The 14151-nt window shown below is 44.5% G+C and overlaps 1 protein-coding gene across 2 annotated transcripts in view; it reads left to right on the plus strand.

Moving 5' to 3' along the window:
- Positions 1-14151, plus strand: part of LOC134957215 (cytochrome P450 4B1-like) — a 243114-nt gene that overhangs the window by 57878 nt on the left and 171085 nt on the right. The window contains exon 3 of one of the 2 annotated variants that reach the window (XM_063938917.1): positions 9189-9293. The exons of the other annotated variant lie outside the window; for it this stretch is intronic. Coding sequence (XP_063794987.1) covers positions 9189-9293 — 105 coding nt within the window. The remainder of the gene's footprint in view (positions 1-9188; positions 9294-14151) is intronic. 2 annotated transcript variants of the gene reach the window in all.

Raw genomic sequence — 14151 nt, forward strand, 5'->3', positions numbered from 1 at the left:
GATCCAAGGTAGGTTTTAAATCTAGGCTCAAGCACGGTGGCCAAAATGTAGTGCTCTGATTTCAACAGATTGACCACCCGTGAATCCTTGTTAAGCGAATTAAGGGCTCCATCCACAAGTCCCACATGCCTAGCGGAATCGCTCTGTGTTAGCTCCTCCTTCAATGTCTCCAGCTTCTTCTGCAAAAGCCTGATGAGGGGAATGACCTGACTCAGGCTGGCAGTGTCTGAACTGACTTCACGTGTGGCAAGTTCAAAAGGTTGCAGAACCTTGCACAACGTTGAAATCATTCTCCACTGCGCTTGAGACAGGTGCATTCCACCTCCTATATTGTGCTCAGTTGTATAGGCTTGAATGGCCTTTTGCTGCTCCTCCAACCTCTGAACCATATAGAGGGTTGAATTCCACCTCGTTACCACTTCTTGCTTCAGATGATGGCAGGTCATGTTCAGGCGTTTTTGGTGGTGCTCCTGTCTTCTGTACGTGGTGCCTGTACGCCGAAAGTGTCCCGCAATTCTTCTGGCCACCGACAGCATCTCTTGCACGCCCCTCTCGTTTTTTAAATAATTCTGCACCACCAAATTCAAAGTATGTGCAAAACATGGGACGTGCTGGAATTTGCCCAGATTTAATGCACACACAATATTGCTGGCGTTGTCCGATGCCACAAATCCACAGGAGAGTCCAATTGGGGTAAGCCATTCTGCGATGATCTTCCTCAGTTGCCGTAAGAGGTTTTTAGCTGTGTGCGTATTCTGGAAAGCGGTGATACAAAGCGTAGCCTGCCTAGGAAAAAGTTGGCGTTTGCGAGATGCTGCTACTGGTGCCGCCGCTGCTGTTCTTGCGGCGGGAGTCCATACATCTACCCAGTGGGCTGTCACAGTCATATAGTCCTGAGCCTGCCCTGCTCCACTGGTCCACATGTCCGTGGTTAAGTGGCATTGGGTACAACTGCATTTTTTAGGACACTGGTGAGTCTTTTTCTGAGGTCTGTGTACATTTTCGGTATCGCCTGCCTAGAGAAATGGAACCTAGATGGTATTTGGTACCGGGGACACAGTACCTCCAACAAGTCTCTAGTTGGCTCTGCAGTAATGATGGATACCGGAACCACGTTTCTCACCGCCCAGGATGCCAAGGCCTCAGTTATCCGCTTTGCAGCAGGATGACTGCTGTGATATTTCATCTTCCTCGCAAAGGACTGTTGGACAGTCAATTGCTTGGTGGAAGTAGTAAAAGTGGTCTTACGAGTACGACTTCCCCTCTGGGATGACCATCGACTCCCAGCAGCAACAACAGCAGCGCCAGCAGCAGTAGGCGTTACACGCAAGGATGCATTGGAGGAATCCCAGGCAGGAGAGGACTCGTCAGAATTGCCAGTGACATGGCCTGCAGGACTATTGGCATTCCTGGGGAAGGAGGAAATTGACACTGAGGGAGTTGGTGGGGTGGTTTGCGTGAGCTTGGTTACAAGAGGAAGGGATTTACTGGTCAGTGGACTGCTTCCGCTGTCGCCCAAAGTTTTTGAACTTGTCACTGACTTATGATGAATGCGCTGCAGGTGACGTATAAGGGAGGATGTTCCGAGGTGGTTAACGTCCTTACCCCTACTTATTACAGCTTGACAAAGTGTCACGAACCGGTCTCTCACCTCTGCGGGTTCTGGGGTTCATCCGTTGCCAGTGCGGTTGCTCGCGGTGCTGTGCGCCCGTGTGGGGACGCGGCGTGATCAGTGGCACAGGTAATGCAGAGTCTGGGAACTGGGAGTGCGGGGACCAAATGGCCTAAGGAACTGCGGTGTGTCTGCTGTATTGGAGGTGGCCATGTTGGAGACCAAATAGGTAATACAGAGCACTTGTGAAAACACCTGTGGGCAGGTGTAAGCCAATCCCGTGCGTGTGCTGCCTTTAAGTAGGCTGGGATCATGTTACTCTGGGCCAGTGCTTTGTTGTATCAACGCTGTGCTCTAGCTCTGAGCTCTCTCCGTGCATTCCTGTGTGATTCCCGTGGTCCAGATATCGCCTCCGTTCCCAGAGGTCCGTCTGCAGCCTTCACTGCTGAAAGATCCACCGGCTCTCCGCTGTGCTGTCAGTTAATTGCTCACCTACTGGAAACAGTTGAATTCCCAGAGTCTTGCATGAGGTTACCTTGTCGGCCTACCATTCAAAGTTTGGAGGATTCCATTTCCCTCAGCTGTTCGTTTGTTCAACTCTGCATTTAACCCATTCATCACCTTGTCATCTACTACAGTTTCACAGTGATCTCCGGAACCCGCAAGTAACCCTATTCAGTACTTTATATTTTCTATGTTGTCATAACAAGGATAATTCTTCAGTCTCTCAGTTAACTCTCAAAACTCCATTGCAAATCCTTACAGTTATTTCTTCATGTCTGCATTAACCAGTTAAACACATTCTGCAGTTCAGCATCAAAGCTTGTTTATATTTGGACAATTCAACATTTATTCATCAGCTTGTTTTTGCATATGTTTCCATGAACATTTCTTTTATTTATTTTTGAGTTTTCTCTAGCATATTATTTCTGCCATTCCTGCAATACTTCAGTATAAAATGATGATTAACAACTAGTCATTTAACTCCTTACTGAATTGTTATCTTAATAAATATATGAAACGGAACTTCCTTCGTCCTCCCTGCTTTCTTCATACCCTAGCACCTACACCTGTGGTTGTTTCCGGGTTAACGGATTCACAAAAACACCCGGACCTGACAGTAAGCACTGGCCACATGGATCCGTCAAGTGACCAATTCGCAGGAGGCGGTGCTACGTCAGATATCCTTTCCCGTCTGGAAAACCAGGAGTCTATACAGACACAAATAGTGCAGTTTATGCAAACTATGGCAGACCGTTTAGAGACTCTTCATACAGCTATTAAAACGTCTCAAGTCCAGATTCCAACTCCGGTTGTCCCAGTTACCACTACAGCTTCTCCTGTGATGCTGCCTACGTCCCGCTTGCAGTTACCCTCTCCGAGTAAGTTTGACGGAACTCCAAAACTTTGCAGAGGATTCCTGAATCAATGCGAGATCCAGTTCGAACTGATGTCCGCCAGTTTCCCATCAGCTCGTTCTAAGGTCGCATATATTATTGCCCTCCTCTCCGGTCAGGCTCTGGAGTGGGCATCACCATTATGAGAGAGAGGTGATCCTATCCTCTCTAATTACAAAGAGTTCGTATCTTCCTTCCGGAGAATCTTTGACGAACCAGGCAGGACCACCTCAGCATCCTTGGAGATTCTCCGTCTACGTCAAGGTTTACGTCCTGTCAGTCAATATATTATTCAGTTTCGCACGTTGTCTTCAGAGTTAAACTGGAATGAGGAGGCCCTGATCGCCGCGTTTTGGAATGGACTTTCAGAGAGAATCAAGGATGATTTAACTATCCGGGATGTGCCAACTAAACTGGATGAATTGATTTCTCTCTGTAACAAACTTGACCTACGCTACAGGGAGCGATGTTTAGAGAAATCCAGGGCAGAGCGATCCAGTCCACGTTATCATCCTAGGCCTCGACAAGATTCTTCATCACAGTCTCCGGTAACGACAGAAGAACCTATGCAGATTGGGCGCTCTCGCCTCACAGAAGAGGAACGACTTCGTCGTCGACAGGGTAACCTCTGCATGTACTGTGGGTCCTCCGAACACTTAGTTAAATTCTGCAAACTCCGACCGGGAAACTCTCGCTCCTAGCTTATTCAAGAGAGGTTAAGCTAGGAGTTACTCTAGAATCACGTTCTGGGAAAGAGCCGACCTTGTCTATTCAATTAGAAGTTCCAAGTTCTACAGTGAAAGTTTCAGCTCTCCTAGATTCCGGGGCAGCCGAGAACTTCATCTCCTCAGCCTTTGTCATACGGTCTAAAGTTCAAACCATGCCTCTGGAAGCAGCAGTTGCTGTTACAGCAGTGGATGGCAGTCGAATTCCAGATGGTATAATTACTCATCGAACCGTATGTCTTAAGATGAAAGTTGGTGTGCTCCATTCCGAATACCTCTCCTTCTACGTGATTCCCAAAGCCTCTCAAGATGTTATACTTGGTTTACCTTGGCTGCAGAAACATAATCCTCAACTTAATTGGCAAACCATGGAAGTCCTTTCGTGGGGTAAATCTTGTACCAAGGACTGTTTAGCCTCAATTGTACCTCTCCGGTCAATTAGCCTTCCCGATCTACCTCCGGTGTATCAACCCTTTGCGGATGTTTTCAGTAAACAAGCAGCAGACTCTCTACCTCCTCATCGCGAATGGGACTGCCCAATCGTCCTGGTTCCGGGCAAAACCCCTCCTAGGGGATGAATTTATCCGCTATCCATCCCAGAGACGCAAGCTATGTCTGATTATATACAGGAAAATCTAACCAAAGGATTTATCAGACCATCTTCTTCACCTGCAGGAGCCGGATTCTTTTTCGTTAAGAAGAAGGACGGTGGGTTACGACCATGCATAGATTACCGTGGACTCAATGAGATCACTGTGAAAAACAATTATCCATTACCCTTAATTCCAGAGTTATTTGACCGGGTAAAGGGAGCTACTGTGTTTACAAAACTGGATCTCCGAGGGGCCTACAATTTAATCCGCATCCGGGCAGGGGACGAGTGGAAGACTGCTTTTAATACCCGGGATGGGCATTACGAATACCTTGTAATGCCTTTTGGTCTTTGTAATGCACCTGCAGTTTTTCAAAGCTATGTGAATGAACTTTTTCGTGATCTTCTCTACAAGTGTCTAGTAGTGTACCTGGATGATATCCTAATATTCTCTAAGGATCTAAAGTCTCACCGTTACCAAGTTAAAGAGGTACTGACACGTCTGAGGAAAAATCAACTTTATTGTAAGTTAGAGAAGTGCACTTTTGAGGTATCTTCCATACCGTTCCTTGGTTACATCATTTCTGGATCAGAACTATGTATGGATCCCGGTAAGGTACAAGCTATCCGAGATTGGTCCACTCCTACAACTCTCAAGGGGATTCAGCGATTTCTTGGCTTTGCTAATTTCTATAGGAGATTCATTAAGAATTATTCTACGTTAGCTGCTCCCATCACAGCCCTAACTCGCAAGGGAGCAAATCCTACGAACTGGTCTTCTGAAGCAATCAAAGCCTTCTCTGATTTAAAGCAAGCCTTTGTGTCAGCCCCCATTCTTCGACAGCCTGATTTGAATCGTCCCTTTTCTACTAGAGGTGGATGCATCTACAGAAGCAGTAGGAGCTGTGTTATCCCAAGTCTTTAAAGATAAAAAAGTCCATCCCTGCGGATATTTCTCCCGTAAGTTCCTCCCGGCAGAACGTAATTATGCAATCAGTGAGCAAGAATTACTTGCCATCAAGTTGGCATTTGAGGAGTGGAGATACCTTCTAGAAGGAGCACAACATCGCATTACAGTATATACTGATCACAGGGACGTGCGGTGAGCTGAATGGCTCAGGAGGCACTGGCTAACCCCAGAGCCAGAATTTCATGCAATATATGAACCGAAGGGTACATCTGGGCATTATACAAAGGTACAGCAGTATAAACCCCTAGAAATTTGGTGAGGTTTGATCAGAGATGTGCGGAAAAGATAAGCAGGTGAGGCACTGCCTCACCTGCCATAGACTTTTTACTCCAGAGTTTGGGCTATAAAAATTATTAGAATAATGCAAAGAAGATATTTCAAACAAATTATTAGTATTTTTCATATACTTTGTTCAGACAAAATTCTGGTTTAAACGTAAGTATGACAGGAAAGGCTCTGCCTCACCTGCCTCACCCCACCGCACGTCACTGACTGATCATAAGAATCTTCTATATCTGCAGTCAGCTCAGTGCTTAAATCCACGACAAGCTCGATGGGCGCTTTTCTTCACACAATTTAATTTCAAGCTCACCTATCGTCCAGGGTCTCAGAACAAAAAGGCAGATGCCCTTTCTCGGTCCTTTGCTTCTTCTGAATCAAATGATGCTACCACGAATCAAGCCATTGTGAATCCTACGTCCTTTTTAATGACTCGAACCTCTCCAGTTCCTCCGCCTGGCAAGACCTTTGTCGCCACAAGTCTTCGAAAACGGCTGCTTACCTGGGCTCACTCCTCCTCCTTCATGGGTCACCCTGGGGTTCTAAAGACTCTCAAATTTATTCAACAGTCTTATTGGTGGCCACGTCTCAAAGCCGATGTCCAAGAGTTTATAACAGCATGTCCTAAATGTGCCCAACATAAGAGTCCAAGAAGTACTCCACCAGGTTTATTACATCCATTATCCATACCCAAACAACCATGGACTCATATCTCAATGGATTTCGTGTCCGATCTACCTCCATCAAAAGGGCGAAATACCATTTGGGTGATAGTGGATCGATTTTCGAAAATGGCACATTTCATTCCATTAACTGGGTTACCATCAGCCCCTTTATTAGCCAGATTGTTCATCTCTGAAATCTTCAAGTTGCATGGCCTTCCTCGAGAGATCATCTCTGATCGGGGAACACAGTTTGTGGCCAAGTTTTGGAGGTCGCTTTGTTCATCTTTAAATGTCAAGTTGAATTTTTCTTCTGCATATCATCCTCAGACAGATGGACAAACTGAGAGAGTAAACCAAGACCTTGAAACATTTCTCCGGCTATATATATATCGTCCTCACAGGATGACTGGGTTGACTACCTTCCATTGGCAGAATTTGCTCATAATAATCTCTTCCATTCGTCTTCAGAATCTACGCCCTTTTATATTAACTTCGGCTTTCATCCTCGTGTGCCAGAGTTCCATCCATTGCCAGCTCTAGAGGTTCCAGCAGCAGATCAAGAGCTTCAACGTCTATCTAGAATCTGGAGTTGTGTGCGTAAGTCGTTGATCAAAACTTCCGCTCGTTATAAATCTTTTGCAGATAGAAAACGTAAAGCTGTACCGAATTACAAGGTGGGAGACCAAGTTTGGATTTCTACGCGCAATCTCAGGTTCAAAGTTCCTTCTAAGAAATTTGCTCCCAAGTTTATTGGTCCATTTCCCATTGTAAAAGTACTCAACCCTGTGTCATACAAAGTCAAGTTGCCACCATCTTTGAGAATTCCTAACGCCTTTCATACATCTTTACTGAAGCCTTTGATTCTCAATAAGTTCCGTACTACCCAGTCCAAATCTCCTAAAGTTCACTCTTTGCAGAATGAGGAATTTGAAGTTAAAGAGATTGTGGACTCACGTTCCTGATATGGACGTTTACAGTTTCTGGTCGACTGGAAGGGTTACGGTCCGGAGGAAAGATCCTGGGTTTTCTCTGAAGATGTTCATGCTCCAAGACTGGTACAGAAATACTTCTCCAAAAATCCTGATAAGGTTCAAAGGTGTTCGGAGACCACCCTTAGAAGAGGGGGTACTGTCACGAACCGGTCTCTCACCTCTGCGGGTTCTGGGGTTCATCCGTTGCCAGTGCGGTTGCTCGCGGTGCTGTGCGCCCGTGTGGGGACGCGGCGTGATCAGTGGCACAGGTAATGCAGAGTCTGGGAACTGGGAGTGCGGGGACCAAATGGCCTAAGGAACTGCGGTGTGTCTGCTGTATTGGAGGTGGCCATGTTGGAGACCAAATAGGTAATACAGAGCACTTGTGAAAACACCTGTGGGCAGGTGTAAGCCAATCCCGTGCGTGTGCTGCCTTTAAGTAGGCTGGGATCATGTTACTCTGGGCCAGTGCTTTGTTGTATCAACGCTGTGCTCTAGCTCTGAGCTCTCTCCGTGCATTCCTGTGTGATTCCCGTGGTCCAGATATCGCCTCCGTTCCCAGAGGTCCGTCTGCAGCCTTCACTGCTGAAAGATCCACCGGCTCTCCGCTGTGCTGTCAGTTAATTGCTCACCTACTGGAAACAGTTGAATTCCCAGAGTCTTGCATGAGGTTACCTTGTCGGCCTACCATTCAAAGTTTGGAGGATTCCATTTCCCTCAGCTGTTCGTTTGTTCAACTCTGCATTTAACCCATTCATCACCTTGTCATCTACTACAGTTTCACAGTGATCTCCGGAACCCGCAAGTAACCCTATTCAGTACTTTATATTTTCTATGTTGTCATAACAAGGATAATTCTTCACAGTCTCTCAGTTAACTCTCAAAACTCCATTGCAAATCCTTACAGTTATTTCTTCATGTCTGCATTAACCAGTTAAACACATTCTGCAGTTCAGCATCAAAGCTTGTTTATATTTGGACAATTCAACATTTATTCATCAGCTTGTTTTTGCATATGTTTCCATGAACATTTCTTTTATTTATTTTTGAGTTTTCTCTAGCATATTATTTCTGCCATTCCTGCAATACTTCAGTATAAAATGATGATTAACAACTAGTCATTTAACTCCTTACTGAATTGTTATCTTAATAAATATATGAAACGGAACTTCCTTCGTCCTCCCTGCTTTCTTCATACCCCAGCACCTACACCTGTGGTTGGTTCCGGGTTAACGGATTCACAAAAACACCCGGACCTGACACAAAGGCAACACACGGCTTGACAAATGTTGTCCGCATTTCTGTTGAAATACTTCCACACCGAAGAGCTGATTTTTTTGGTATTTTCACCAGGCATGTTGAAAGGATATGTCCTTATATTCTTTAACCCTCGATGTGATGGCCTCTCAGACGTCTGGGAGTGTAAACCTTCAATGCTATGAGTTACATGCACAACACAAGCAGTAAAAATTCACACTGGTTTATTGTTCGTTTAACAAAAGTATAAAAGACAACGTATATGGGTGTAACTGACATGTTGCTACACTCTCATTGGCTCGTTAGTAGTTACCAGGCAGAATTGAAAAGGCGGATGTCCATATATGGGTTTCCTACAAGTTTCTCAAAACATTTAACAAAGTCTGTAACACACAGAAGTAAAATTAACAGGTTTCATCTGGTATAGAACTGTCCTTGAGAAACAGACACATACAAGCCTGGTATTGTATGAGGAGATAAAGGTACCCGACACATGGTAGTACGTATCTATGCAAACACATAACAGTTCATATAGCATGTTTTAACCCTTCATTAGGGAGGTAGAAATATTCACTTTTACACTGTAACTATTATAAGGAAATTGATCATATAAAAAGTAATATTTACAAAGACAGAAGAGTTAACCCTTCAATCCCCTCTTAGAATCATGATTGTTATATGACATGATTCTTGAGTGAGGCTCCTTTCTTGTTCCTCCAGTTCTTGAGATATTGGACATAATCGTCGGGTCCCTTACTATCAGAGGAGGTGACAGGACTGGTGGTTATATCATAGTACATCAGGGCCTTATCAATGCCTTTGGAGGTAAGTTTCTTTCCACAGGGAATTACACAATAAACTATAATGCCTACAAGAATTAAAGTTACAAGTATGAATATGCTTATTTGCACAAGAGCCTGTTTCCAATTTTCAAACCACCCAAAATATTGGCTCCATGGGTTATCAATACCTGAATTTTTCTTAAGTTCTATGGATAAGGTTTCTAACTTGTTTATGGCTAAAGTAACCTTACCATTGGGACCAGTGTTGTCAGGAATATATGTACAACAGCCTTCCACCTTACTAATGTAAACACATGTACCGCCTTTTTCTGCTAGGATCATGTCAAGGGCCATTCTATTTTGGAATGTCATTTGGGAAGTGGCTTCTAGCTGTTCAGCTATACCTTTAAGAGCATCTTTGGTATCATTAACAAATCTTTGTTGATTATAATATATATAATTAATCCAGGCTACGTTTTTATTTACAGTTACTTAAACAATGACTCAAAACCCGCAGCCACCTCATCTCTAGCTTTGAACTCATTTGGAACACCTCTTGGGACCCCTATAGCATCAATGTATACGTGGGGGTCAAAGCTACCTCCTGGGAGTGCTCTTTTCTTTCGATTAGCAGGAGTATTAGAGGGAGGAGTGGGGTCATCGGTGATCATTAGGAGTGGCATTATGACTTTGGCCAGGGCACACTCACCATACCATGGTGTGTCTAATTTAATTCTAAGCTTCATATCCCCACATATGTAATAAATGTCGCCTAATGATCTAGTTTGGTTGACTAAAACAGTTGTTCTTTTATTTGCACAATACCCTGGTGGGAAGGTTTTTAAATTTCTCCCTGTGGTGGTGTTAGATGTATAACAGGTATAGTTTCCAGGATATATGGTTATGGTGCTTCCTGGGTTGGGATTTTTTGACAATATGGGATATTCCCTTTTCCACATTTCGCACTGACTGTCATTTGTTTTGGTGTCATTAAAAAGGCTGAAAAAACAATTTTCCTGTTCTAGGGGTATATTAAGGGGCACTGTACCTAGGTGGGGCCTAGATTTGCCACAGACATAACAGTTGCTTTTATTGTGTTTGTTAGCACTATACTTCATCCATTCCAACCAAAAATTAATGTCAGAGAAACCAGTTTCAATAGCTAGGGTGTCTTCAAAGGTAGGGTTAGTAATAGCCACCATATTTTTAGAAGTGGCAATATGGGGCTTTAAAGGTTTGTTTTGGGGAGCAATTTTAGGCTGGTATTTTGGGTTTTTATACATGTCCCACAAATAAAACATTTGCCTTGCACTATAGTACCCTGCTTGCCACCATATACCAAGTACATAAGTCTCATTGTTGCTTCTGCTAGGGTTCACTATGTTTAGTCTAAACCTGTATGAATTTGGGCCTTCATCCATCTTATGAATGGATAGTCTAGAAAGTAGGGGTACTCCATATTTGCTCCATCTATTTTTTGCAAATGATGGGCCATATTTCCAATCTGCTCCTGTATTCCACCCCACAGATTCCCAGTAATCACAGTTGGATCCATGATAGGATATTTCCATCCACCATTCATCAGTGACACAAATGTACATTGTCTCAGACATCCCTGATTTTCTTTTCTGCTGTATGAAATGTTTGTTGTCAGCAAGTTTAGGGAACATGAAATAATCAAGGATGTATATGGCTACGTGTGTATTGGAGGAATTGTACCACAAGGTGGGGACCCCATCTGTTTGTGTGATGTCGACTTCACATATTGTGAGGTGAATGAGGGCCAGTAGGGCTATCGAGATAGTCCCCAGGATAGAGATAGGGGGCAGGTTCTTCATCGTTTTCTGTTCTTCTGTCTTCGCTAGGTGGGAGGTCAGGGCTGTCTGCCCCGGTTCGTACCTCACTGGAATCACTTGCTTCCCTCTCTAGGTCTGGTCTAGGAACCTTTTTTACTCGGGATGCATGGATCCAGGTAGGACTTTCCTCTGTCAGGACTGCTGTTCGGGTAACTGCTACGACCTCTGTCTCTGGACCATAGGTGAAGTCTCCTGGGCTCTTGTTCCTGGGGAGCACCTTCACCACGACTCTGTCTCTGACTTTAAAGGGGTGTGTAGGTTCCTGTGGATTCAAAGGGTTTTTACAAACAACCTCATGTTCAATTTCATTCAGTTTTGTTATCAGGGACCTGACATACTCTTCTCTGATGAGTTCTAGATCTCCTTCCTGTATTACTAGTGGTTTCTTAGCCCAGGGTGTAGGAAAAGGGTCTACCCATTAGTATTTCAAAGGGTGAGTATCCTAGAGTTTTCTGTGGGGTATTCAAGATGCTGGTGTTTAGCTTTATTAGGGTTGTTCCTGAGGCAAGTGATGCATCTGCTAACATACTGGTCCACAAGTGATTCGGCATTAGTAACATAAAAATCATTGGTTAGTAGGAGGAGTGTTGTGGCTTCACCACGGTGACCAACACCACGGCACTGGGCAACGAGCAAAGGGGCACTGGACTGGGGTATACAGGGTTTCCCCTCTTTGCAGATTAATCCTGATTTAGGATTTTTTCTGCAGAATTGGGTAAGTCCAGTCGGAGAGATCAGTATTAGTCGCAGCAGCTTGAAGTTGAGTGAGCAGATGGACGTTGTCAAGGGAGGGACATGCTCTAGTGAGTGCAATGAGTTCTGCAGCTTGCGCGGACTGATAAGGTGTTGGCAGGGTTTCCAACACAGTGTCAGGGAGGGTGACAATGGCATAGCCAGCCTGGTATGTATTGTCATTGGGCCTACTACAGGAGCCGTCAACAAATACTATGTCTGCGCCTGGTATGGGAACGGGAGACATGTCAAGTCTGGGAGAAGTTTCAGCTTCAATGGAAGCAGCACAGTCATGTAGGTCGGGTGGTTCATCCTCGGGACCTTTCAAGCCTAAAAGGGCATTGAGAATGGGTGCAGGGCCAGAAGAACTAGCAGTGTACTTGATGGTAAGGGTAGGGTTACTCAAAAGGAGTACTTCATATCCACTAAGGCGTTGTGCTGACATGTGCTGTGTGTGCAAGCCTTTAAGGATTGCCAGGACATCATGTGTGGTGTGGAGTACTGTGATGTGGCCTAAAGTGAGGGTAGTGGCCATTTCTGCAACCATTGCACAGGCTGCCAAAGCCCTGAGGCAGGCAGGCATACCTTGCACAGACACTGGCATGACTTTGGAAAAAAAATGCCACGGGGCGCAACTTCCCTCCATGAAACTGTATGAGCACCCCCGCCATGGTTTTACAATTGTCCCTTGCATATAGATGGAAAGGTAGTACATAATTGGGGAGGCCAAGTGCCGGACTTTTCATCAACATACATTTTAAACTTTCATATGCAGTTAACATTTCTTGTGACCATTGTACAGTTTTAGGTTTGTCCTTCAGTGTGGCTTGTCTCAAAATGTTATCATAATAAGAGCAATCAGATATCCACTGTCTGCAGTAATTTACCATACCCAGGAAGGACAGTAGTTCCCTCTGGGTAGTTGGGGTGACCAGGCCCAATACAGACTGTGTGCGTTGTGGACTGATTTTCCTCTCTCCCTGAGTGAGCACAAAACCTAAGTAATCAACATGCTTTTTACATCATTGCATTTTTGTTTTGGACACCTTGTGTCCACATTCACAAAGCCAGTTTAGTAATGAAACACCATCCTCTCGGCAGGCCTCCTCAGTTTGACTACAGAGCAGCAGATCATCTGCATACTGTAGCAGGACTGAACCATGGTGAGGTTGCCAGGGCCCCAATGTGGCCTGGAGACAACAGGTGCGTCAATAATCTGCACCAGGTAAGTTGTTTACCCTTAAAAGAAAAGGCAAAAAGTAATTGTGTCTGTGAATCTACAGGTATGCTGAAAAAAGGCATTCTTCAAATCAATTACAGAGAAGAACGCAGCATCTGCAGGGATTGCAGAAATGAGTGAGTTTACATCTGGAACAATTGGTGCAATTGGGACAATTAACTGATTGATCGCTCTGAGATCCTGTACAAATCTTATACTGCCATCAGCTTTGGCAACAGGGTTCACAGGAGTACAGTATGGTGATACAATATGTCTGAGAATACCCTGTTGTAAGAATTGCTGTATCCTGGGGCGGAGACCTTCTATCTTTTCTGGTGAGAGGGGATACTGCATAGGTCAGAACACAAAACACTGGTTGTTGCACCGCTGTCCACTAAAAAGGGAATTTTACTTCCATTTATAATAAGTGGCAGCAGAGGTGAATCTTTACTATGACGGGTGAGTTGAATAAAGGCTGGGATACCCTCCTCCGGGCCCCGTCAGTGCGCGGGGTCTTTGGAATGTAAGGGGGAGGGAGAGGGTTTTCAAAGATTTTACAGTTTATCACTTCTTCGCTTCTGTGCTGTTGGGAACTGACATTTTTGTAATCCTCCATATAGAAAGGGTAATTACTGCCTTCCCGTAGGAATGGGTCCTGTCCTGCTTTCTCTGTCCATCCCGCTAAATTATCCACCCATGGGTTAACTAAGTAATACTCTGAGGTAGAGTTGCGGGCGACATACATCTTGCATGTCTCACCAGGGAGGGGCGGGGGATATGTAGTTTTTTTTACTCTGACTAGAGCCCATTGTCAGACAGTAATATAAATCAACAGTACAACTTTAAAAGAAAATATCTAAAATGTACAACACTCTACTATACATGCATCAGCTAACCAGTTAATTAGTCATTGACAATATCACAATATTATCTGCACAGTGAGAACATGAAATCTTTTGACGTGTACGATACTTACCATTCGTACAAGATGTCAGAAAAATACAGCGTTTTAAACAGGAAGCAGGAAAAGTGTTTGAGTAAAGATATCTGGCAGACGAAAACTTACCAGCCGTCTGGATCAAATATAAGAACTT

The sequence above is a fragment of the Pseudophryne corroboree genome, chromosome 9 (genome assembly GCF_028390025.1).
Source record: "Pseudophryne corroboree isolate aPseCor3 chromosome 9, aPseCor3.hap2, whole genome shotgun sequence".
In the NCBI taxonomy this organism is placed as follows: domain Eukaryota; kingdom Metazoa; phylum Chordata; class Amphibia; order Anura; family Myobatrachidae; genus Pseudophryne; species Pseudophryne corroboree.